Source organism: Callorhinus ursinus, unplaced genomic scaffold (assembly GCF_003265705.2).
Source record: "Callorhinus ursinus isolate GAN/ISIS: 27379988/994484 unplaced genomic scaffold, GSC_fseal_2.0 scaffold9, whole genome shotgun sequence".
Lineage (NCBI taxonomy): Eukaryota > Metazoa > Chordata > Mammalia > Carnivora > Otariidae > Callorhinus > Callorhinus ursinus.
Window position 1 is genome coordinate 46,948,988 of NW_027397071.1, and position 26,370 is coordinate 46,975,357.

General features: G+C 34.8%; 1 protein-coding gene and 1 non-coding gene across 4 annotated transcripts in view; one reads left to right on the forward strand and one right to left on the reverse strand.

Moving 5' to 3' along the window:
- The window catches only part of DNAI4 (dynein axonemal intermediate chain 4), a 91,666-nt gene that overhangs the window by 41,754 nt on the left and 23,542 nt on the right, over window positions 1–26,370 (forward strand). For all 3 annotated transcript variants that reach the window (XM_025871784.2, XM_073896569.1, XM_025871785.2), the window contains exons 7-9: window positions 5,836–5,991; window positions 12,141–12,335; window positions 23,611–23,822. In XM_025871784.2, coding sequence (XP_025727569.2) covers window positions 5,836–5,991; window positions 12,141–12,335; window positions 23,611–23,822 — 563 coding nt within the window. The remainder of the gene's footprint in view (window positions 1–5,835; window positions 5,992–12,140; window positions 12,336–23,610; window positions 23,823–26,370) is intronic.
- On the reverse strand, window positions 6,019–6,123 carry LOC112824088 (U6 spliceosomal RNA). The gene has a single exon (XR_003208221.1). It is a non-coding gene; the product is annotated as a U6 spliceosomal RNA (small nuclear RNA).

Below are 26,370 nucleotides of genomic sequence, written 5' to 3' on the forward strand. Positions count from 1 at the left end.
AGAGAGAGACATTTTGTCCATTTTTCTATCAAGTGTCATTTAAGTTGCTTCCATATCTTGGCTATATAAATAATACTACAATCAACATAGGGTACAGGTATCTTTCTGAGTCAGTGTTTTTGTTTTCTTCAGATAAATACCCAGAAGCAGGATTGCTGGATCATATGATAATTATATTTTTATTTTTTGAGGAACTTCCATGCTGGTTTCTATAGTGGCTGCAATAATTTACATTCCCACCAACAGTGCATAAGATTTTCCTTTTCTCCACATCCTCCCCAACACTTGTTATTTATTGTGTTTTTGATAATAACCATTCATATTAATGTGGTGGTAATGTGTGGAGGAGGCAAGCATTCAATAGTCCTTTGATTTGGTCTCAGTCTTTTAGTGTGCCTATGTCTCTGGATTCTGAACTTCACAAGTATTTTTCTTCTGCCCCCCCTTAGGTGGGACAGAATGGCTCAAAGGTGCTGGTATTTGGTATTTCCTTTCCCCCAGGTCAATTATAGTCTGATAATACCCCAGCAGGTTGTCCTCTGGTTAATTAGTTTCTCTTGAAGGCAGTCCTTGTTAAGAACAGAGTACTCTAGCATATTCCAAAATGGTTCCTTTTCCCCTCCCCCTGCCAGAACCACAAGGGGTTTTTGTTGTTGTTGTTTTGTTTTTGTTTTTGTTTTTTGGCCGTTCTGGGAATTTGGTCAAGCTCCTGGAGATAAAGCTCACAAAATTGGGGACTTCCCTATGATTGGATCCCTATGGAGTTTTTAACTCTCAGACTTGTGAGACAGACAGTGAGCCTCCAGCAATTCATCAAGTATAGTTTAGGTTTCCTACCCTGGCACTGGTTCCCACAGTGGTTTCCACTCCTAAGTCTGCTCCAATAAGCCATGACTCCCTGTATTAACATGTCCATCTCCCCAGTCTTGGGGGCAATAGTTTACCCTATGTTCTTACCTCTCTTTCAGATCCAAAGTTAAGTTGTTGATTTTTCAGACTGTTTAATTTTTCACTTGTTCTTAGGACAGAATGGTAACCTCCAAATTCCATTCTATGAAACTGAAAACCAAGTCCCATCTTCTTGAGTACAGGATGCTCAGCTGAATCTGCCAATTCTTTTCCATATCTAGCTTGCCTTTACCATTGTTAATGTAGTTCTGCTCTCCTTTCCAGTGGCCTTCTTAGATAAGTTGAGGAAACTCACTTCACTGCACAGACATGTTCTGTTTTACCCTGAGAGAAGCAGAGAAGCCATGGTGAACAGAAAATAGAGAGCAGCCCACTTACCTGACCATACATTTCAGTGGATTAAGTTCTGTGTTTCCAAGGACATATTTGTGGTCTCGCCATGTGATTTCTTCATTAGTATAGTATAAACTCTCAGAGAAGCTGAAGTCAGAGTATGACCCAGACTGTTCTGATGATCTTCTCCTGAGAGTCCTCATCTAATAGTGGTCATTTTGTTCTTTTTTTATGCATCTGTGGTAGTGTTTGCTATCCAATTTTTTAAAACTAGACAATATATTGTGTAGCTATGCATATATCAGAGAGCCTTCCATGCCTGTGGATTCTGAACTTCACAAGTTTTCCAAGAAGAAACCTCTTAAAAAAGGTTCTGAGTGCACATAGTTTATTTTGGAGGTAATCCTAAGAAACATTGGTAGGGGAGTAAGTAAGTGAAACAAGAAAGGGTAGGCAGCCAGGAAAGGTTATGCTATCTAACAAATTACCTCTTTGGGTAACTGGAATTCAATACTGCTAGAGAATTTTGGGAGTCAGAGTTATTTTATCATGCTCCAGCTTTCTCAATCATTGTTTGAAGTTGATGGGCTTATTAGTTCTTGGCACTTGTAGCCAAATTTGTGGACATCAAAATGACCTTGGTGGTCAAAGATGGCCTTAAGCAAAGCAGTATAGATGCTGGCTGTTGGAGGTTGGCTAGTAAGAGGTAAAGCATAGCAGATATGGGCGGGGCACCAACAGCATCTACCATAGGAGAAAAACCTTAAAACAAAGCAAGAGAATGACCTATCCAAAAGTTAGGGAAAGTGGATGTGATCCTGTTGGAGGTAACTAGAAGGAAGAGGGCTAGAGAGAAGAGTGTTCAGGGCTTCTAAGCACCTGAAGATGTTCTATTTCTTATCCTCGCTGGTGAGTACATGGTAGTAATTCTTTATACTACACATATATGTGTTATACACTCTTCTGTGAATGATACATATTTCACAGAAAAATTTTATTTAAAATAATGAAAGTTTATATTAAAAATTTCAATACTAACCAATTAAATATTAAAGGATCATATCTTGTGTATAGAAGTAATAAGACCATATGAAATTACTGCACTAAAAGAATAGTTTAGCTTTTTATTCAGGACAAAAAAAAAATGAAATGCTGCTAAATATTGATGCTGACAGTGTTTTTCTCCTGTAAGTGACTCAAGCATATTATAAATAGTTGGTAAAGAGAATGGAGCCTGTGGATTGAGGAAAATGTTGCACCAGCTGTGCCCAGACTGAGTATGACAGCTTTATGATTATGGGAAAACAAATTCTTAAAACTTTTTTTCTATTCCAAAGATTCTTTCTATGGGGTGGCCATAAATCTAGAAATACAGATGATACAATTTTGTCATTCTTTGTAATGTAATATCAGTAAACCATTTATTAAAAAAATAAAGTCTTATGGATCAGTAAAAAAAAGCACATGTCTTCTTTGCCTGATTTGGGATGAAATTGAAAGAGATTCAGAAGTCAGAGAGATGGAAATCACATATTATCTTTATTACTGATAAAGATAATTAAAAAAATATAGCTTCAAATCTGCAGCTCAGTGGACTTGCCATTTCTTCCTTCCGGAGTAGACCTTACCAGCCATAACTGGCACAGCTAGACAAGCAAGACCTCCTTTTTTTAGGAGTGAGAACAGAACAAAAAGCATGCTTTCTGCCATTGAACAGACCTAACAAAAGAATCCAAAAGTGGCTGAGAGCAATTCCTTCTCCTAAACTCTCCTATAGGTTTAGTCACTTTTTCTCTGGTAATGAGTGAATGAGGGACATAGAGAGGCCAAGGTGTTAATTTAGTTGAAGTTCCCTGTAAAGATTCATAGAAAGTGACGAAAAAATTTTCCATCTAACAGTATACATATGGTAACTTATGATAAAAGTGGCATTTCAAATAAATGGATAATTCAATAAATGTACTAGTATTCCCGGGTAACTTTTAAAAATATAGTTAAATCCTACAACTGTAGACTTCATAAAGCCAGCTTGTTTTCTATGTATATTATGCTATAATAAAATATTTTTTATAAAAACGTGATATGAGCTCATTTTTATTAAAAAAATACACACGTGTTTGTTTGTATGTGAATCTGGAAGGATGTACACCAAAATGTTAGCAGTTATTATCTCTGGGTGATGGAAATACAAGTCATATTTATCTTTTTTCTTCTTTTTTAATAGTGAGCATATCTTTTTACTCAGCTAAAAAGTAAAATTATTTTTCTATGTTATATGGCTAATTGTTCTCTTTTTATAGTCTGAATTAAACTAGTAGATAGAAACAGTATTTTAAAATGGGTAAAAACTATTTAGATATATCGTAGACTCAGAAATGCTCAAAACACAGGTACAGTTGGGAATACTTTTTTCTGATACTAGTTAAAACTTTCTTTAGTAGGTGGGGTGCCTCAGTGGCTCAGATGGTTAAGTGTCTGCCTTCAGCTCAGGTCATGATCCTGTGGTCCTGGGATCAAGCCCCTTGTACGGCTCCCTGCTCTACCGGAAACCTGCTTCTCCCTCTCCTGCTCCCCCTGCTTGTGTTCTCTCTCTGGCTGTCTCTCTCTGTGTCAAATAAATAAAATCTTAAAAAAAAAAAACCTTTCTTTAGTAGAATATAGCAGTATAAAACTGGAAAGTCAAAAAAAAAACAACCCAAAAACTTTCTTTAGTAGAATATAGCAGTTTAAAATTGGAAAGTCACAATCATTCAATTTTTTTTTTTCAAGAAACAGACTCAACTATGGAGAACAAACTGATGATTATCAGAGGGGAGATGTGTGGGAGAATGGGTTAAATAGGTGATGGGGATTAAGGAATGCACTTTTTGTGATGAGCACCAGGTATTGTATGGAAGTGTTGAATTATTGTACACTTGAAGCTAATATTACACGGTATGTTAACTAACTGGAATTTAAATAAAAACTTAAAAAAACTCCACCCCCCCCAAAAGGAACAAAAAACAATCACTATTATTTATTGTTTCATTTTGTACATTGTATTACGTCATATGGTTTGAGATTTTTTATTTCTTAGGTTAATTTATTCAAATATATAAATGTCATGATGGTACCCAAACTAAAATTACCAATGTTGGGGCGCCTGGGTGGCTCAGTCGTTAAGCGTCTGCTTTGGCTCAGGTCATGATCCCAGCATCCTGGGATCAAGCCTTGCATCAGGCTCCCCGCTCCGCAAGGAGCCTGCTTCTCCCTCTCCCACTCCCCCTGCTTGTGTTCCCTCTCTCGCTGTGTCTCTCTCTGTCAAATAAATAAATAAAATCTTAAAAAAAATTACCAATGTTATTTATCTTCAAACAAGAAACAACTTTAAATCACCCTAACATTTTATATTGTTCATTTATAACACATACCTTTATTTATGTAGCAATTGTTGCTGACGATGTAGCGATATATCTCTATATACTCAAATTACTAAACTTTCAGTTAAAGGAAGAAAAAGAAGGTTAGGTAATTCAATATTCAAAGACATATTTTTTTATGTTCTTTTACTTTATGAACATGGAAATTGTACCCTTTTCAAATCAGCAAAATAGATGAGGCATTCTGTGTATAACTTTGTTAGATTATTAAGATAAGTTCAATAAAGTAGAAATGTTATTATGAAATGTGAGTTAACATTCTTACTAACTGAAAACATTGTGAAATCCAGAGCTCCTTCATTTTATTTGGTGAAAATAAAGGTTACAATAATGAAGTAGTTGCATTTATTATATCTAGGTCTTGTTTTCATTTTCAGAGAAAAGAATTATTCACTGTACTTTAAACTTTTGCAAATTTAGCACATAGGAATATTTTATTAAATGGTCACTGATAAAATAATGGCTACATGAACCTTTCATTGTTATATCAATAATGAAAATGGTTGGAACTTTTTTTAATTTCGAGATAAATAACATTTCCAATTTTTGTTTGGAGATCATTCCTATATTTACTCATTAGAAAAAAATCATAGCCAATGTAAACAAAAATTTTTAAAAGGGAAGATAATAACCATATTACTCTACAAGTTTCTTGAGAACAGAGTCTACCAATTTCCCAACAAGTATAATCTTTCCACATAAATATATAGGAGATTTTTTGTGATAAAAATGGAATTAGATGATTATAAATTAAAAGTTCCATAGAATATAAACATGTTAACCATAAGTAAAAGAACATTAAATATTTATTGTGACACGGTTGTCCAGGTCCATATCAAGCAAGACCTATGCTGACAGACGGATGAGATTATGCACCATCAGGTTGGGATAGAGGGAAGACAGGTGTGGGGATCAGAAAGGATGGTGAGATAATTTGGAGTTATCATTAAAACACTAATGTATACATAGATGCAAAAAGTGTGATAGCTAAGGATCTCAACCTGTCCTCATGATTTATTTCTTTTTCATCTTTACTTCTTGCCATTGTAAAAAAATAGTATTCTTTTCTTAAGCAGATGTTCTTACCTTAGATTTTGTTGTAACTAGTTATATATAAGCTAAACTATTAGAATTTGATTCAAAATAATTTTTACCTTTCTGTCTCTTTATTTAGGTGTAATGTCCAGTACTTGGGATTTGTATGATTCTTATAATGCTATGGAGCTTTCATGTTTACCAGCAAAACAATCTATGCTTGAATCAAGTAGTAAAACAATTGTACCTTCTAAAGATCGAGAGCAAAGAGTACCAGGGAGTACTATAGACAAAAGTAAGATTTCATTTATTTCAGTTTTCTTTTTAAACGGAATGTTTCACGACTTTACATGTCATCCTTGCACAGGAGCTGTGCTAATCTTTTCTGTACCATTCCAGTATTACTATATTGCTGCCTAAGCAAGCACTCTTTCAGTTTTTTTAAAATGATGTTTTCACATACCATTGTAAATAAATTCTTTCTTAGCAGTTACAATACTTACTTTCTGGTGGAACATAAAACTACAACTTTTACTCAGAAATAGCATTGTTACTCTTTCACATCATCTTGGACTCTGAACTAAAAAATTTAATTTTCCTTGGATACCTGTCAAGAGTTTCAAAGATTCTATCTTCCTTTGTTGCTTTTTTACTTGCTCTTAAGTTCTCTTTCATATATATGGGAATGTGGGGGTTCCATAATTTTCTCTCTCTTTTTCTTTCTGTAGACTGTACAATTTCTAAGAAAAAGAATGTATGCTAACTTTGTGACAACTTAAAATGGAGATAAATTAACAACCATGGCTTTTAATTAGGGATGATTTTACCTCCCTCCGGGGACATTTGGCAATATCTGGAGACATTTTTGGTTCTCATGACTATGAGGACATCTTTTGGGTCAATGCCAAGGATACTACTAAAAATCCTTTGGTACACAGAACAGCCCCCACAACAAGAAACTAGAAACTGCCTGGCCAAAATGTAATACTACCAAGGTTGAGAAATGCTGCATTACAGCTTTATCTTTTAGTATTCTAAGTTTTGAGATTAAATGCTTTAATTAAAGTCAACAAAAAATTTTAGCTTTCCAAATATACTTAGTAATATGGAAGAATTTTTAAAAAGTCCAGTTATAAGAAATTTATTAAGTTCCATTTCTGATTGTTTTGTGGTTATACAGTTATACAGTTTTACTCTCCCTATTCTGAACTTCTGAGTCATTTTTCTTATAAAATGATATCACTACATATAAGGGTAGTTCTAATTTCAGAATAACTATGCCCTGGCAAGTTTTGGTAAAGTTTTGGCAAATTGTCATAAAATAAATTAAAATATTTCTATTCTCACCCATTTTTACTCAAAGACAAATGTAATATTTAAAAATAGTAAATCAGGAAATATTTTTGAAAAATCAAGTTTAAAGAGAATTGATAATTTTTAGAAAATAATTACCTTATTTATAACTGACTACATTTCCTTCAGAGACTCTGGATCAACAGGACTTGCCACCTAATATTTTGGTCTATCATTGGATCTTAAGTTTAATATTTCAAAAAAATGAAACTTTAAATATGTTACCTATATTCTTTAGTTCTTAAAAATTATATTTACAGTCATGTACACTATAGCCATGTTTTCCTTAAAGTTGTTTATAATGAACACCAGTTTATTTTCTCGGAGAACAATGAAGGGAAAGAATGAATTATTAGTTATTATTAAAGAAACATTTTTTTTGCTTAAATGTTAATGTCCATATAGCAGTTTTGCTTTTAGAAGCTTAAATTTTTCCTACCAAAAATTGCTAGGAAAAACATCAATCTTAGACTGAAAATTATATTGGGACTTCAAAATTGGATATACGTACTCCACCTCTATTAAGGCCATTGACACACAGAAAAAGTGTTAAGTGGAAGGTCCTAAAAGAAAATTGTCTCAATTTGTGGATTTTTTATTTCTTGTGTATATGGGTGTGTTTTTAAAAGCAAAATGGATAATAAAACCATATTCAAGAACTGTAATTCTAAATAAAAATATACTTTTTTTTTAGTATTATAGCCAATTAAGGGGATAGGGGAGACCAGAACTATTTTCTTATTGTTTAGTTTTTTGAATTATAAAGTAAGTCCTTTTTCAGATAAATATTTTGCAAAATTTTCTCCCAGTTTGGGACTTGTCTTTTCATTTTCTTAACAATCCTTCACAAACTAGAAATTTTCAATTTTAATAAAGTCCAACTTAACATTTTTTTCTCTTTCAGATTGTGTTTTTGGTATTGTATCCAAAAATTTATCACCAAACCAAGGCTACCTAGATTTTCTCCTATGTTATCTTACAAAAATTTATAGTTTTGCATTTTATATTTAGGTCTAAGGTTCATTTCAGTTAATTTTTGTGAAAGTCATAAATTCTATGTCTACATTTTTTTGACATATGGATGTCCAGTTCATTTGTTGAAAAGACTTCCTTGAATTTTCTTGCTCCTTTGTCAAATATCAGTTGACTATATTTGTGTGGGTCTATTTCTGAGCTCTCTATTCTGTTCCACTGATCAATTTGTCCATTCTTTCACCAATATCACATTGTCTTTGTTAACTGGAGCTTTATAGTAATTCTTAAAATTGGGTAGTGTCAATCTTTGTTCTTCTTCAGTATTGTGTCAGCTATTCTTGGTCTTTTGACTCTCCACATAAACTTGAGAATCAGTCTGTCAACATCCATAAAATAACTTGGTGGGATTTTGATTGGGATTGCATTGAATCTATAGATCAAATTGGAAAGCATCGGCTTCTTAACAATATGGAGACTTCCTATCCATGAAAATTTATTTGTTTGGGTCTTCTTTGATTTCTTTCATAAGAGTATTGTAGTTTCCTTATGTAGATCTTGTACATGTTTTGTTAGATTTATACCTTAAGCATTTAACTTTTAGTGCTAATATGAATAGTAGTATGATTTTTATTTCAATTTCTAATTATTCATTAGAGGAAAGCCATTGACTTTTGTATATTAATCTTTATACTGTGACCTTGCTATAATTGCTTATTAGTTGGAGAATTTTATTTTTTTGACAATTTTTTTTGGGATTTTCTACATAAACAACTATGTCATCTAGAAAGTTTTTTTCCTTCCAATTTGTATAACTTTTATTTCTTTTCCTTGAATTATTATATTAGCTAGGACATCTAGTATGATGTTGAATAAAGGTGGTGAGAGGGGACATCCTAACCTTGTTCCTTAACTTAGTGGGGAAATTTTCAGGTTTTCACCATTAAATATGTTCGTTGTAGGTTTTTCATAGATTTTTTAAAAATCAAGTTGAGGAAATTCACTTCTATTCTTAGTTTCCTGGGAGTTTTTTTTTAAGCTTGATTTATTTATTTTAGAGAGAGAGAGAGAGAGGGAGAGCATGCATGTGAGTAGGGGGAGAGGCAGAGGGAGAAGGAGAGAGGCAGACACCCTATTGAGCACAGAGCCTTACTCGGGGCTCAATCTGGGGACCTTGAGATGATGACCCTGAGATCACGACCAGAGCCCAAATGGAATCAGATGCCTAATCAACTCGGTCATCCAGGTGTTCCAGTTTCCTGGGACTTTTTATCATAATGGGTGTTAGATTTTGTCTAAAGAGTTTTTTGAATCTAATGTGATTTTCCTTCTTTAGCCTATTGATGGGATGGGTTACGTTAATTGATTTTTGTGTGTTGCACTAACTTTGTATACCTGGAACCAACCCTACTTTGTTGGAGTATATAATTCTTCTTATCCACTCTTAGATTTGATTTGCTAGTATTTTGTTGAGGATTTTTGTGTTGTTTTCATAAGCAATATTGTTCTGTAATTCTCCTTTTTTGTAATGTCTTCATCTTGTTTTGGTGTTAGAGTAATGCCAGCCTAACAAAATGAATTGGGAAGTGTTCCCCCTACTTATTTTCTGAAATGGATTGTATAAACATGTCTTAAATGTTTGATATAATTCACCAGTAAAACCATCTGGGCCTATTTTCGATTTTGGAAATTTACTAATTATTGATTCAATTTCTTTAATAGAGATAGGCCTATTCAGATGATCTATTTCACTTTGTGTGAGTTTAGGCAGTTTATTTCTTTCAAGGAATTGTTCCATTTCACCTAAGTAATCAAATCTGTGGGCATAGAGTTATGCACAGTTTTTCCTTATTATTCCTTTGGTCTATGGGGTCAGTAGTGATGACACCTCTATTATTGATCATACTGGCAATTTATATGTTCTATTTTTTTTCTTGGGTAACGTGGCTGATGATTGTGAATTTTATTGATCTTTTCAAAGAAACAACTTTTAATTTCCTTGTTTCTGATGATTTCCTGTTTTCAATTTCACTGATTTATGCTTTAATTTATATATATATATTTGTTTCCTGCTAGCTTTAGGCTTATGTTGCTCTTCTTACTAGTGCCCTGAGATGGAAGCTTAGATTACTAATTTTTAGATCGTTCTTCTTTTCTAATATATGCATTCAATGCTGTAAATTTCCCCCTAAGCATTCTTTTTGCTGCATCTCACGCATTTTGATAAGTTATATTTTTATTTTAATTTAGTTTAAATATTTTAAAATTTCATTTGAGACTTCTTCTTTGACCTATTTTTTTGAAAGCAGAATGATATTCTATATTTTATTTTATTTTATTTATTTTTTTATTATTATGTTATGTTAATCACCATACATTACATCATTAGTTTTTGATGTAGTGTTCCATGATTTGTTTGCATATAACAAACAATGACCTATTTTTTTTTTTAAATTTCCAAATATTTTGGGATTATCCAGCTATCCTTTTGTTGAATTCTAGTTTAATTCCACTGTGGTCTGAGAGCATATTTTGTATGATTTCTATTCTTTTAAGCATGTTGAAATGTGCTTTGTGGCCCAGAATGTGGTCTAGCTTGGCGAGCATTCCAAGTGAGCTTGAGAAAAATATGTATTCTATTAAAATAGTGTTTGGGATGCCTGGGTGGCTCAATCAGTTGAGCGTTTGCCTTCAGCTCGGGTCATGATCCCGGAGTCCTAGGATCAAGTCCCACATTGGGGGGGGGGGGGGGTCCCTGCTCAGGAGGGAGTCTTGCTTCTCCTCTCCCTCTGCCCTTCACCCTGCTCATACTCTCTCTCTCTTAAATAAATAAGATCTTAAAAAATAAAGTTAAAACAAAAATAGTGTTAGTCTCCAATTATAACAGTGGATGTGTCTAATTCTCCTTGCAGTTCTATCAGTTTTTGCCTTAAATATTTTGTAGTCTTGTTTTCCACTGTATAAATGATTAGGATTGCTATGTCTTCTTGGAGAATTGACTTCTTTATTATTCTGCAATTCTCCTCTTTATTTCTGATAATTTTCCTTGCTCTGAAGTCTACTTTGTCTGAAATTAAATATAGCTACTTCGTCTTCTTTTGATTAGTGTTAACAGTATATATTGTTCTATCTCTTTACCTTTAATCTATCTGTGTCTTTACATTTAAATTGGGTTTCTTGTAGATGATTTTTTTTAATGTGGATTTTATTATTATTTAGGCATATGGCCAGGTCAACAGATTAGGACACTACTGCCATTGAAAAGATAGCTTGTTATACTCACAGATCTCAAGAGGAGGAGACGTTGTATGCTGTGGGCTACACAGAGAAGCACCTAGGTTGGTCGGGAGGCAGAAAGAATGAGGGGAAAATGTGGCCAAGAGCCTTTGTTGTAGTTTCTGTTAGTAGAATGGGAGAACCCAGTCTAAACATATGGGTACTTAAAAGTAGAGACCTTTCTGAGCTGTGGTCATAAAGAGATGTAATAACAGAAGAAGGTTGGAGAGATGTGATGATGTTGCCTTTCAAGAAGGGTGTGGGTGGCCCCCAGAAGTTGAAAAAAATAAGGAAATGAATTCTCTAGAGCCTGTAGAAAGAACATAATCCTAATTAACTTTTTGGTTTTAGCCCAGTGAGACCTGGGTCAGACCTCTAACCTACTAAACTCCAAAATAATAAATGTGCATGGTTTTAATCCACTTAAGTTTTTGGTAGCTTATTTTAGCATCAGAAAAAAATTAACACAGTGGTGTAGCAATCCTAAAAAACAATAATCAAATCAGACCTCTATCTGAAGACTAATAATCTTATTTCAATTTGAATAACAATGTACAGAGATATAAATTACCTATATCATTGCTTGATAATGAGGTTATCATTGCTTATCTTCTGATAAACAGTACATTTTTGAATGGTTAAGAATTCCAAAATGAGATAATATATGTAAATCTTCCTTGTGCTTGGTACATAAAAGATATTCAATAAGTGTCATTGAAGTTGTTGAATATTGGAAGAGAACAAATAATACTGAAAAATGTGATTTTTATAATACTTAGAATACATGAATCATCTAATACTATTTAAATTATTTTATCATTGCATCATGTTTGTATTTTACAGATAGTGAAGCTAGTTCTTTAATGGATATAGAAAATGTAATTCTCACTAAAATCTATGATGATGAAGAAGATCACTCAGAGTCAATAATGAAATCTGACAAGTTTCGTCAGGATTTATTTTTTATGGAACGAGTTCTAATGGAAAATTTATTTCAGCCAAAACTTGCAGCTTATCGTCAGCTTCCTATTTTAAAAGGTATTTTTAAAAATCACATTTGGGAATGTCCAGGTGGCTCAGGCAGTTAAGTGTCTGTCTTCAGCTCATGATCCCTGGGTCCTGGGATCAAGTCCCACTTTGGGCTCTTTGTTCAGCAGGAAGCCTGCTTCTCCCTCTGCCTGCTTCTCCCTCTGCTTGTACTCAAGCACTGTCTCTCTCTCTCTGACAAATAAATAAATCTTTTAAAAAAATCACATTTTGATAAGCTCAAATAATTAAAAGAATTAAATGGAGTTGTTATTTCTAAAGGTAACCTCTAGACTGGGTTATCACTTATCAAGACACATTTATACAGCTTTTAGCATTAAACATCCAAGTAACACTAGAGTTCAAACTTTAGAGCCCACAAAAAGAGGTAGTTCCTTAAATTAAAATCTTCAGAAGCTTCTGTGACTGTTTTCTCTCTCTTGCCCCTGCATTGAATTATTTTCTCATATTTAAAGCCCCTCTCCATTGCCATTGACACCTTCCAGGTTCTGGTGCTTATGACCTTTCTTTAATTTTATTGCAAGGGCATTCTTCCTGTTCTTATTGCTACAAATACCATCTCATATGTTCACAGAATATTTTGAAAGATTTTAGAGATTAACTCAACCTTTCAATTTTTGAATGAAGAGGAAGCACATAGAAACTTTCCAAGTTTAGTCCATGACAAAGCTAGGCATTCAAACAAGTTCTTTTGATCTCATTCCAATTCTCTTTCCACTCTACTCTCCTGGTGTGCTGATGTATCCTATACATGGCTTTGAACATGGTGGCACTTAACTGTTAAAAAACCTTCAGTAACTTCCCACTGCCTAGAATAAATTACAAACCCTAAGATTTTCCTTGTGCTATTTTCCAGTTAAATCTTACTCCCCATAAACGGGCATTTAATCTGATGTTTCTCATCATAGATTAATTGTTTTGGTATATCATGTAAGTGGGCTCATATAGTAAGTACCTTTGATCCCTGAACAAGGCAGGGCTTAGGGATGATGACCCTGGCACAGTTGAAACTCCAAGTATAACTTTTGATTCCCCCAAAACTTATCTACTAACAGCCTACTATTGACCAGAAGCCTTACCAAGAGCATAAACAGTCAGTTAACACAAATTTTGTAGGTTATATGTATTATGTACTATATTCTTACAATAAAGCAACCTATAGAAAAGAAAATGTTATTAAGAAAATCATAAGGAAAAGAAAATACATTTACAGTTTTGTATATACTCGAGCCTGGGCCAGGGGCAGCAGGAAGGGCTGGTCCCAGAATGACAAACTTCGGCAGTCTGGTGGCCTCAGCTCAACAACAGCAGCTGCTGGGTGGGCCTATGGGTGGTAAAAGCAGTCTAGAGGCAAAATAGAGCTTTACCACTGCCTGGAATTGTATACCAGGTGTACCACCTGAGGTGGCCATTTCAGCTGCAGCCAAACAGGAGTACACTTCTCTCTCTCTCTCTTTTTTTTTTCTTTTTAAAATGCCTTTATTACAAATTTAAAATCTAGGGAAGCTCCTTTCCCCCTACCTAAAGAGTTCATTAATATAGACATTGGAGCAAGTTCTTCATTTAAAAATATCATTTATGAATTGGTAAAAGATGATATCCATGGGCACCAATCCAGCTTCTCCCAGGCAGTGCAATTCTCAGACAGTCACCATGCCAAGGTCAGCAAGGTTACCTCACCATGCAGAATGTATAGGTTCATTCCTGCCCCAAAAGACACTTGTGGATGAGTCCCCACATTTTCCATTTGAGGTGATGTTGACTTTTCCTATCCCCCTGGCCCTTGGACTGTTGCCCCACGTTTACTACCGTTATTCTTTTTCTCTTTTTGCACAAAGGTGAATACAGACTTTCTTTGAATATAGCAGGATATCGGGAGGTAACCAGTCATACATATTTAAATTTGCCGGCACATAAATAATTGAACTTTCGATGAGAGTACCCCATGGGCACTCTTCAATTCTGATTCCACAAGAAGAGAGATAAAGGAACTCAAAGAAATCCAACATCCCTCCAGTTACAGGGCAGCCAGTTCCCAAATAGATTTCATAATGCTGGGGTTTCTGGTAATTCAGATAAGGCTTTTGTTTAATTCTGACCTGAAGCTTGTGCTGGTTGCAGATTACAGACACAGCCACCAGAATCTGCACTAGGCCGGCAACAGGACCAAGGTCCATGGCTCCCCTGAAGCAACTCTGGAGGCCAGTGGTTGGAGGACTCTGGGGGACATGGGGCTCCTTGCACAATGCCATCACTGCCCTCTAAGTGTATTCTTCTGCTTTAGCTCAACTTTCTGCTTGCTAGCCCTTGATGCACCACCTGGCCATCCTATCCTCACTTATGGCAACCTGCAGACCTTCCCTCAGTATGCTCCCCAGGCACTCATGTAGCAAGTGCTGCCTCTGTGCCAGTTGCCTTCCATTCCATCTTTAGAGAGTGGGGTGGACAGTTGTAAATAAATGCCTGTGGCTTTTGCTGTTAACTCTTTAAAAAAAATCCTACATATAAGTGGACCCACGCAGTTCAAACTTGTGTTGTTCCAGGGCCACTTTTATTCTTTTCTGTCTGGCTTCTTTCACTCAACATAGTGTTTTTGAGATTCATCAAGGCTGATGTGTGATAAGTGGTTCATTTTTTCCCCTGAGTACTGTTCCATTTTATGAATATATCATAATTATTTGAATATTCATTCCACCTGTTGATGGACACCTGGACTGTTTCCAGTTTGGGGTTTTTATGATAAAGCTGCTATGGTCATTTTTGTGTCTTTTTGTGGGCATATGTTTTAATTTCTCTTGGGAAAATACCTAGAAGTGGAATCTTGGGTCATTGGAAAGATGCATGTTTAATTTTTTTAGAATTGCAAAATACCTTTCCAAAGTACTTGTCCCATCTTACACTGCCACAAGCAATGTACAAGATTACCAGTTGCTCTACATTCTTGATAACAGCTGATGTGGCAGTCCTTTTAATGTTGTCCTAAAGACTAATCATGTTGAATACTTATTCATGTGCTTTTTTTGGCCACTTACATTTCTTCTTTTATGTAATGTTTGGTCAAGTCCTTTGCCATTTTATTGAATTATCTTTTCTTTTTTAAAATCAAGTTATAGGAGCTTATTTTTATATATTCTGGAACAAGCTCTTTGAAAGATACATGTATTACAACTATTAAGTCTAAGTCAGTGACTTACCAATATATTTTTCTTTTGATAGCAGAAGTTTTTAATTTTAATGAAGTTGTATCTCAGTTTTTTCTTTTGTAGTTAATGTTTTCCATGTCTTCTCTAAGATATCTTTGCCTGCCCCAAGATTACAAATATCTTTGTCTTATTCCTAAACTTAAGAAAAAGTATTTAATATTTTGTCATTAAATATGATGTTAGGTATAATTTTTTGTAGATACCTTTTGTTGGTTTGAGGAAATTTCCCTCTCTTTCTAGTTTTCTAACCATTTTCAAAGATAAATGGGTGTTGAATTTTGTCCAGGATACCCAGGATGGCCAACACAATATTGAAGGAGAAGAACAAAGCTGGAGGACCCACACTATCTGACTTCAAGACTTATAAAGCTATAGTAGTCAAGGCAGTGTGGTACCTGCAAAAGAATAAACACATAGATCAGCAGAACAGAATAGAGAGCCCCCAAATAGATCCACATAATTATAGTCAACTGATCTTTGGCAAAAGAGGAAAGGCAATACAATGGAGAAAAGGTAGTCTTTTCAACCAATGGTACTGAAGCAACTGGTCATTTACATGCAAAATAAAGAATCCAGACACGGACCTTATATTATTCACAAAAATTAACCCAAAATAGGTCATAGACTTCAATGTAAGATGCAAAACTACAGAACTCCTAGAAGTCAACATAGGAGAAAATCTAAATGATCTTAGAGTATGGCAATGACTTTGGAGATTTAACACCAAAGGCATGATAAACTTCTCCTCCGTAAAAGGCATTGTTAGGAGAATGAGAAGTTAAGTCACAGACTGGAGAAAATATTTACAAAAGATATATCTATTAAAGGACTCATCCAAAACATACAAATATTTCTTAAAACTCAATAATAAAAAACAACATGATCAAAAAATGGGCAAAAGACCTTAACAGACACTTCCCCCCCCAGAAAAATATATACATGGCAAATGAGCATATAAAAAGATGCTCAACGTCATATCTCATTAGGGAATTGTAAACTAAAACAACAATGAGATACCACTACACACCTATTAGAATGATGAAAATCCAAAACACTGACACAACCAATACTGGCAAAGATATGGAACAAGAACTCTCATTCAATGCTTGTGGGGTTGCACAATGAATGGTTTAGCCACTTTGGAAGACAATTTGGCAGTTTCTTACAAAACTAAACATACTGTTACCATATGGTCAATAATCACACTCCTTAGTATTTACCCAATGTGGTTGAGTACTTATATACTCACAAAAACCTGCACACAAATGGTTACAGCAGTTTTATTGATAATTGCCAAAATGTGGAAGTAACCAAGATCTCCTTCAGTAGGTGAATGGATAAATAAATCATTGCATATCCGGACAATGCAATATTATTCAGCACAAAAAAGAAATAAATTTTCAAGCCATGAATGGATGTGGAGAAAACTTAAATGCATATTACTAAATGAAAGAAACCAGTCTAAGAAGGCAATTATATGGTATGGTTCCAAATGTATGACATTCTGGAAAAGACAAAAATATGGAGACAGTAAAAAGATCATTGGTTGCCGGGGAATTGAGGGCTGGGAGGAATGAATGGGCAGAGCACATAAGATCTTTAGAGCAGTGAAACTACTTTCTATGATACTATAATGGTGAGTACATGTCATTGTACATTTGTACAAATGCTTAGAATGTGCACAGCAGGAGTGAACCCTAATGTAAACTATAGAGTTTGGGTGATAATGATTTGTCATTGTGGGTTCACTGATTATAACAAATGTATCACTGGTGCAGGACAATGATTTTGAGGGAGGCTGTGCATATATCTGGGTTTGATTGTAGAGGAAATTTCTCTAAGTTCAATTTTTTCTGTGAACCTAAAACTCCTCAAAAAAAGTCTGTTAAAGAAAAAGCTATTAACACATACTTAAGGATTTAAAGGGAAATAAGAATATAATCAGTAAAACAATGAAAACTACATCCAGAACCAAATGGAACTTCTAGAATTGAAAAATATAATACTTGAAATGAAAAGTTCCCTGGATGGTCTTATCAGAATACTAAAAACTGCAGAAGATCAGTATCAGTGAGCTTAAAGACAAAGCAATAGGAACATTCCAAATTGAAGTACGGAGAGAAATAAGGCTTGAAAAAAAGAAAAGAGAAAAGAGCCTCAGTGACCTGTGTTACAAGGTCATATGACTTAACATACATGAAATTGGGATTGTAGTAGTGGAAAAGAGAGGAGGAGAAGCAGAAAAATATTTGAAGGAAGGGTAGCTGAAAATTTTCCATACTTGAAAAAAATCTTAAACCAATTATTAGAAGCTCAATGAAACCTAAACAAGATAAACACAATGAAAACCACATTGAGGCACATCATAACTAATATGTCAAAAAATCTTAAAAGTTGCCAGAGAAAATACATGACATTTGGGGAATAAAGCTAATAATGACCTTATTTCTCATCAGAAGCCAGAAGACAATTCAATGACATTTTTACTGTGCTAAAATATTCTACACCTAGAGAAAATATCCAGAAATCGAGGTGAAATAAAAGCATGTTCTGACAAACAAAAGCTTAGAGAATTCATTGCCAGCAGACAAGCATTGCAAGAAATGTTAAAGGAAGTCCTTCAGACTGATAAAAAAATAACAGAAATTAGGATCTACACAAACTAATGGAGTGCTAGAATTGGAAAATGTGAGTGAAAGTAAGAGACATTTCTTACTATTTAAAATATTTTTAAAGATAATTAAATTGTCAAAATCACAAATTTTATATGGCAAAGAAAATGAACTAGAATAACAAATTCAATTTTGAAACAGAAGAATAAAATCGAAGGACTTACCCTATCTGATCACAAGCAGTTTGCTATAAAGCTACAGTAATGTAGGAAATGTGGTATTTGTCAAAGGGCAGACATACAGATGGCTGGGATAGAGTAGTGTGTGAGTCCAGAAATAAACACAGACCTATATAGTCACTTGATTTTTGACAAATATGCCAAGGTGAATTAATTTAAAAAGACTGATCTTTTCATAAATGGTGCTGAAACAATTGGACATCCATATGAGGGAGGAAAAAATGAACCTCAACCCCCATGTCATATCATACATATAAATTAACTCAGAATGGGCTATAGATTTAAATATAAAAATTAAAACTAAAAAGTTCTAGAAGAAGACAAAAGAGAAAATGTTTGTGATCTTAGCATAAGAAAAGATTATTTAATACATAAAAATCCCAAGACATGAAAGAAAAAAATTGATAAGGCTTTCACGGTAGTTAAAATGTCTGCTCTTTGAATAACACTGTTAAGGGGAAAAAATGCAATAACAGTCTAGAAGAATGTGTTTACAATATACGTCTGTCCAAAGACATAAATTAGGAATATGTAAAAGACACATACAACCTATAAAAAACATAGACAGTCTAATAAAAAGTAGGCAAAAGATTTGAACAGAAATTTCACTAAAAATATACATGAATGATAAATAGATACCTTAAAAGGTACTAAACATAATTTGTTGTCAAGGAAATACAAGTTGAAACCATAACAAAATGCCACTATACACTAGTTGGGATGGCTAAAATTAAAAAGACTGACAACACCAAGCAAGAATATGGAGTAACTGGGTTTTTTTATATATTGTTGTGGGAGTATAAAATTGTGCAACCATGTTGGAAGTCTGCTGGGAAGTTTCTTAAAATGATAAGTATAGATCCACCCAATTATCCAATAATCCTGTCCCTGGGTATTCACCCAAGAAAAGAAAACATATGTCTGCAAAAAACGCTTATGTAAGAATGCTCATAGTAATTTATTCATAATAGCCCCAAACTGGGAAACAGCCCAGATATCCATCAACAGGTCAATGCATAAACAAATGATGGAGCATAATTCAGCAATAAAAATGAAATACTTACATACACCTTGATGGACCTCAAAAACATTTTTGTGTGAAAGAAGCCAGACACAAAAGAATACATACCAACAAACCCATTTATGTGATATGTTATCACAAACAAGACTAATCTGAGGTGATAGAAATCAAACCAGTGCTTGGCTGTGGTGGGTTGACCTTAACTGAAAAGTAGCATGAGGAAACTTTTTTGGTTGATGGATATGTTCTCTATCTTGACTGGTGTGTTGGTTACATTGGTGTGTCTATTTATCAAAATTCATTAAACTATACAGCTAAAATCTATGCATATCAGTGAATTTTCTCACAATTAAAAAGTGCTGCAGTATTTATATTATCTTGGGTTCATTTAAAGAGTGATATACCACTGTTATTTCTTTTTTTTTTTTTTTTGCCATACCACTGTTATTTCTTAACAGCTATTGAGGTGTAAGTGACATACAATAAATGGCACATATTTAAAGTATACAATTTAATAAACTTTAACATACCACCACAATTGTTGATATATAAAATGATGTATAATGGTAATGAATGTATTCATCACCCTCAAATTTTTCTTCATGTCCTTTAGAATCCTTCCTTCCTGTTCCTCCTTGCCCCTCCCTCATCCTTAAGAAACCACTGATTTGCTTTATATCCCTATATAGATTAGTTTGTATTTCCTAGAATTTTATATAAATGTAATCATACATTATGCACTCTTATTTATCTGGCTTCTTTTCACTCAGCAAAATTCTTTTCAGGTTCACTAATGTAGTATGTATCAGTAGTTCATTTCTTTTTATTACTGATGGTTATTCCATTGTATGAATATCATGCACTGTGTTTATTCTTTCACCTGTTGATTAATATTTATTTCCAGTTTGGGACCATTACAAATAAGGTTGGCATGAATATTTGTATACAAGTCTTTGCTTGGACATTTGCTTTCCTCTCTTTTGGGTCAATACCTAGGAGTAAATAGGTGGATCACATGTAAAATATATATTTAATTTTCTTCTTTCCTAAAATATGCCTTCTAAGCACTGCTTTAGCTGACTCTTATAATACTTTGATATGTTGTATTTTCATTTCATTAAATATTTTTAAAATTTCTTTTGAGACGTCTTCTTTGACCCATGTGTTATTTATAAATGTGGTGCTTAATATCCACATATTTTGGGATTTTCTAGCTATAGTTCTGTTATTAATTTCTTATTTAATTCCATTATGGTCTGGGAATATACTTTGATTTCTATTCTTTTAGATTTGTTAAGGTTTTTTTGTTTGTTTATGATCCATAATATGGTCTATCTTAAAGAATTTGCTATGACACTTGGGAAGAATATGTATTCTGGTGTTTTGGGATGTAATGTTCTATAAATGTCATTAGGTCAAGATGGTTAATAGTGATTTTCAGTTTATCTGTATACTTACTGATTTTCTGCCTACCTGTTCTATCAGTTATTAAGATAGGAGTGTTGAAATCTGAACTATAATTGTGGATTTGTTTATTTCTCTTTTCAGATCTATTGTTTTTTGTTTCATGTATTTTGTTAGGTCTATATACATTTTTGAGTTGTTATGACTTCTTGGAGAACTGACTGCTGATTTTTCCAATTTATACAGGCAGAAACCTGGGAATAGGGATTATAATGTGGGAATAGATATTAAGGGTGTAGGGTAATAATGGAAGGAATATAAAGTTACATCAGGCCAAATTTACTGATATGGGTCCACTAAGCAGAGATTCTGGACTCAGTGTTGTAGCTCAGGGGATTAGAAATGGCTCTAATTAGTTCAGTTTGGCCCTTCCTTCCTTCCTTCCTTCCTTCCTTCCTTCCTTCCTTCCTTCCTTTTCTCCCTTTTCTTCCTTTTCTTCCTTTCTTTCCTCCCTCCCTCCCTCCCTTCCTTCCTTTCTCTTTATTTCTTTCTCTCTCTCTCTCTCTTTCCTTCCTTCCTTCCTTGTTTGCTAATATTAGACCAAAATGTGGTTTCCACTAAATGAAGTTGAAATGTCAAAACTACTTTGGGACACTATAGAGAAAGGTATCCAAAGGCTTAGGGAGATTGGAATGTTAGGGTGGATTTATCAGATGTTAGGGTGGATTTAGCAGAAATCAGAATAGTCTGACTCACAGAAACCCATGGTATTGGCTAGTTGATCATCGTGTCCCTAGAAGAGAAATAGGTAGGTGCTGTATTGGTTTAATAGGGCTGCCATAACAAAATACCACAAACTGGGTGGCTTAAACAACAGAAATTTACTTTCTCATAATTCTGGAGGCTGGAAGCCCACAACTGAGGTGTGAACAGAGTTGGTTTCCTCTGAGGCCTCTCTTCTTGGCTTGCAGATGGCTATCCTCTTGGTCTCTTTTACATGGTTTTTTCTCTGTGTTTGTGCATCCCTTGTGTCTCTTGATATGTCTAAAATTCCTTTTCTTATAAAGATAGCAGTCATATTTGATTAGGACCCAAAGTAATGACCTTGTTTTAACTTCATCACTTCTTTAAAGCCTTTGTCTCCATTACATTCTAAGGTACTGGGGATTAGGGCTTCAATATATGAATTTTAGGGAGACACAGTTCAGCCCATAAAAGGCGGTCTCCTCCTAAATATTATATGATCTATATAAACAGAAGAGTCAAGTGAGCAGAAGTATAACTTGAAATACCAAAGCAAAATCATAGCCCTTTAAGCAATTTCTGTAATTGAGTCAGTTTTCAGACCCAGAATTCCTTGAATAAAGGGGAGATATCCCACTATACTGTTGAAAATATATACTGTTAATATTTCTCTCAGCTTTCCCCAGAGGGACCTATAGTCTTTTATCAGGGTGATATGCATTGGGGGAAAGGAAACAATCAGAAATTTCAAGGATTACTGGACACTAGCTTTGAACAGACACTAACTTCACAAGACCCAAAACATCACTGTGGTCTATTAGCCAGATAAGGACTTAGAAAGGTCAGGTAATCAGTGGAATTTTAGCTCAAGTCCATCTTCTAGTGGGTCTAGTGGGTCGCTGAACCCATCCTGTAGTTATTTCCCCTGTTTCAGAATGTATACTTTGGAATAGAAATATTTAGCAACCGGCAGAATCCCTGTGTTTACCCTCGACCTGTGGAATGAGGGCTATTATGGTAGGAAATGGCTAAATAGAAGTCACTAGGCCTACCTCTACCTATGAAAATAGTAAACCAAAGCAATACCACATTTCTGGAGGGATTGTAGAGATTAATGCTACCATCAAGGACTTGAAAGATGCAGGAGTATTGACTCCCATCATATCCCCCATTCAACTAATCATTTTGCCTGCATAGAAAACACAGGATCTTGGGAAATAATGGTGGATTATTGTGAACTTCACCAAGTGTTGACTCCAATTGCAGTTGCTGTTCCAGATGTTGTTTCATTGCCAGAGCAAATTAACACATCCCCTGGTAACTGGTATGTAACTACTGACACAGAAAATGCCTTTTCCCCCCAATACCTGTTGATAAAAACCACTGGAAACCGCTTGCTTTCAGCTAGCCAGGCCAGCAATACACCTTCACTGCCCTACCTTGGAGTTGTATCAACTCTTCAGCTTTATGTCATAATTTAGTCTGCAGGTACTTTTCCCTTCAACAAAATATCACATTGGTCCATTACACTGATGATATTATGCTGATTGGAACTGGTGAACAAGAAGTAGACTTATTAGTAAGGCATTAGCATGCCCAAGGGTGAGAAATAAATCTGATAAAAATTTTTAGGGGCTTTCCACCTCAGTGAAATTTCCAAGGGTCTGGTGGTATGGGGTATATCAAGATATACCTACCGAGGTGAAGGATAAGTTGCTTCATCTGGCCCCTCTTAGAACCAAAAACAGTTACAATGCCTAGTAGACTTCTTTGTTCCTTGGAGGCAACATATTCCTCCTTTGGACGTATTATTCCAGCTCATTTACGAGTGAACTGAAAAGGTGCTAGCTTTGAGTGGGGCACAGAACAACGGAGGATTCTATATCAGGTCCAGGCAGTCATTCAGAATGCCCTGTCACTTGGGCCCTATGTTCCAGCAGATTCAGTGGTGCTTGAAGTGTCTCATAGAGATGCTGTTTGGAGCCTTTGGTGGGCTCCTGCAGGTATAGAGGACAATAAACTCTTTTTGTGATTTAATTTTAGAACCAGAACCTGAAGAACCTGAAGACTTTTTAGAAGGTGAAAAACTTGAACAAGAGACAGAGGAAGAGGTTAAGAAGGAAGAGGAAGAAGAAAGAGAAATAGGTACAGAACAGTCAACAATACCAGCCAATTTGGAACGACTTTGGTCCTTTTCCTGTGACTTAACCAAAGGTCTTAATGTAAGCAGCCTTGCCTGGAATAAAACAAATCCTGTAAGTTATTGAACATTTTAAAAATTCTATCTTTATCATGTAAAGGTGACTATCAAGTACTAATGAAGATTTTTTTTTCTCAGATTTTAGACAAGGGATTTTAATTGACATAAACCAGAGTTTTAACATCCCTTTACAACAAGGTCATGTTTCAAAAAGTGGAAAATAAAAATAGTTATAAAATAATTTTTTTCTCCTTTAATATGAAAACATCGTATTTTTATTTTAAGAGATGTACTTGGGACATGGTATTCTCTGAATCCATATCAGATACTGAAAATTAAACCAGAAGATAATATATAATTGATTTCAGATATATCAAACTCATGTACCCAATTTTTTAATTAATTTTGCTTTTAATATACTTGCTTTAACAATGTCTATATAATTTTTTTTGTTTTTTAATTATATTAGTCACCATACAGTACATCGTTAGTTTTTGATGTAGTGTTCCATGATTCATTGTTTGTGTATAACACCCAGTGCTCCATGCAGTACGTGCCCTCCTTAATACCCATCACCGAGCTAACCCATCCCCCCACCCCCCTCCCCTCTAGAACCCACAGTTTGTTTCTCAGAGTCCATTCGTCTCCCCCTCCGATTTCCCCCCTTCATTTTTCCCTTCCTTCTCCTAATGTCCTCTATGCTATTCCTAATGTTCTACAAATAAGTGAAATCATATGATAATTGACCTTCTCTGTTTGACTTACTTCACTTAGCATAATCTCCTCCAGTCCCATCCATGTTGATGTAAAAGTTGGGTATTCATCCTTTCTGATGGCTGAGTAATATTCCATTGTATATATGGACCACATCATCTTTATCCATTTATCTGTTGAAGGGCATCTTGGCTCTTTCCACAGTTTGGCTATTGTGGACATTGCTGCTATGAACATTGGGGTCACATGGCCCTTCTTTTCACTACATCTGTGTCTTTGGGGTAAACACCTAGTAGTGCAATTGCTGGGTCATAGGGTAGCTCTATTTTTAACTTTTTGAGGAACCTCCACACTGTTTTCCAAAGTCGCTGTACCAACTTGCATTCCCACCAACAGTGTAAGAGGGTTCCCCTTTCTCCACAACTTCTCCAACATTTGTTGTTTCTTGCCTTGTCAATTTTTGCCATTCTAACTGGTGTAAGGTGGTATCTCAATGTGGTTTTGATTTGAATTTCCCTGATGGCTAATGATAATGAACATTTTTTCATGTGTCTGTTAGCCATTTGTATGTCTTCTTTAGAGAAGTGTCTGTTCGTGTCTTCTGCCCATTTTTTGACTTGATTATTTGTTTTTTTGGGTGTTGAGTTTGAGTTCTTTATAGATCTTGGATATTAGCCTTTTATCTGTAGTGTCATTTGCAAATATCTTCTCCCATTCTGTGGGTTGCCTCTTTGTTTTGTTGATTGTTTCCTTTGCTGTGCAGAAGCTTTTTATCTTGATGAAGTCCCAAAAGTTCATTTTTGCTTTTGTTTCCCTTGCCTTTGGAGACATGTCTTGAAAGAAGTTGCTGTGGCCTATGTCGAAGAGGTTACTGCCTATGTTCTCTAGGATTTTGATGGATTCCTGTCTCACATTGAGGTCTTTCATCCATTTTGAGTTTATCTTTGTGTATGGTGTAAGAGAATGGCCAAGTTTCATTCTTCTGTATATAGCTGTCCAATTTTCCCAGCACCATTTATTGAAGAGACTGTCTTTTTTCCAGTGGATGTTTTTTCCTGCTTTGTCGAAGATTATTTTACCATAGAATACCAAAATTTATATTTTTCTTAATCATATTCAGAAGTATATACTTAATCTAGTGACTCTGAAAAAGTGCAAAATAATTTTGAGGTTCCTAAAATTAACTATTACTACCAATAATAGCAAATATTTAAATAGCACTTACTATATCCCAGGTGCTATTGCTAGCACTTTACTTGTATTAACACAACAACTCTTGAGTTAGGTACTATTTTACCCAATATGTTGATGAGGAAACTGAAGTACAAAAAGGATAAATAACTTGCCCAAAGTTACACATCTGTTAAATGCCCAAAGTTACACAACTAGTAAGTGAAACAGCTGGAATTCAAACCCAAACATCTGGCTCCAGGGTTCTTGCTCTCAACTGCACTGCCACCAAAAATCATCTTGAGGCAAATTATATGAATCATCAAGGTAGGAATGGTATGTTTGCTTTTAAAAAAGAGATGATTATAGGGGCGACTGGGTGGCTCAGTTGGTTAAGTGTCTGACTCTTGATTTTGGCTCACGTCTTGATCTCAGTGCTGTGAGACTGAGCCCTGAGTCAGGCTCCATGCTGGGCATGGAGCCTGCTTAAAGAGTCTCTTTCTGTCCCTCCCCCCCCTTCTCTTTAATAAAAAAAAAGAGATGATTATAGAGTAACGAGACTTATTTTCTCCTGGGGTTTATAAACTGCTTCTCAAGACATGATTCTCAATTAGGGATTCCAAAAACTTTTTGTATAATGACAATATCTTTGGAATGGATATTTAGTGTATTTTTTTATTATGTTATGTTAATCACCATACATTACATCATTAGTTTTT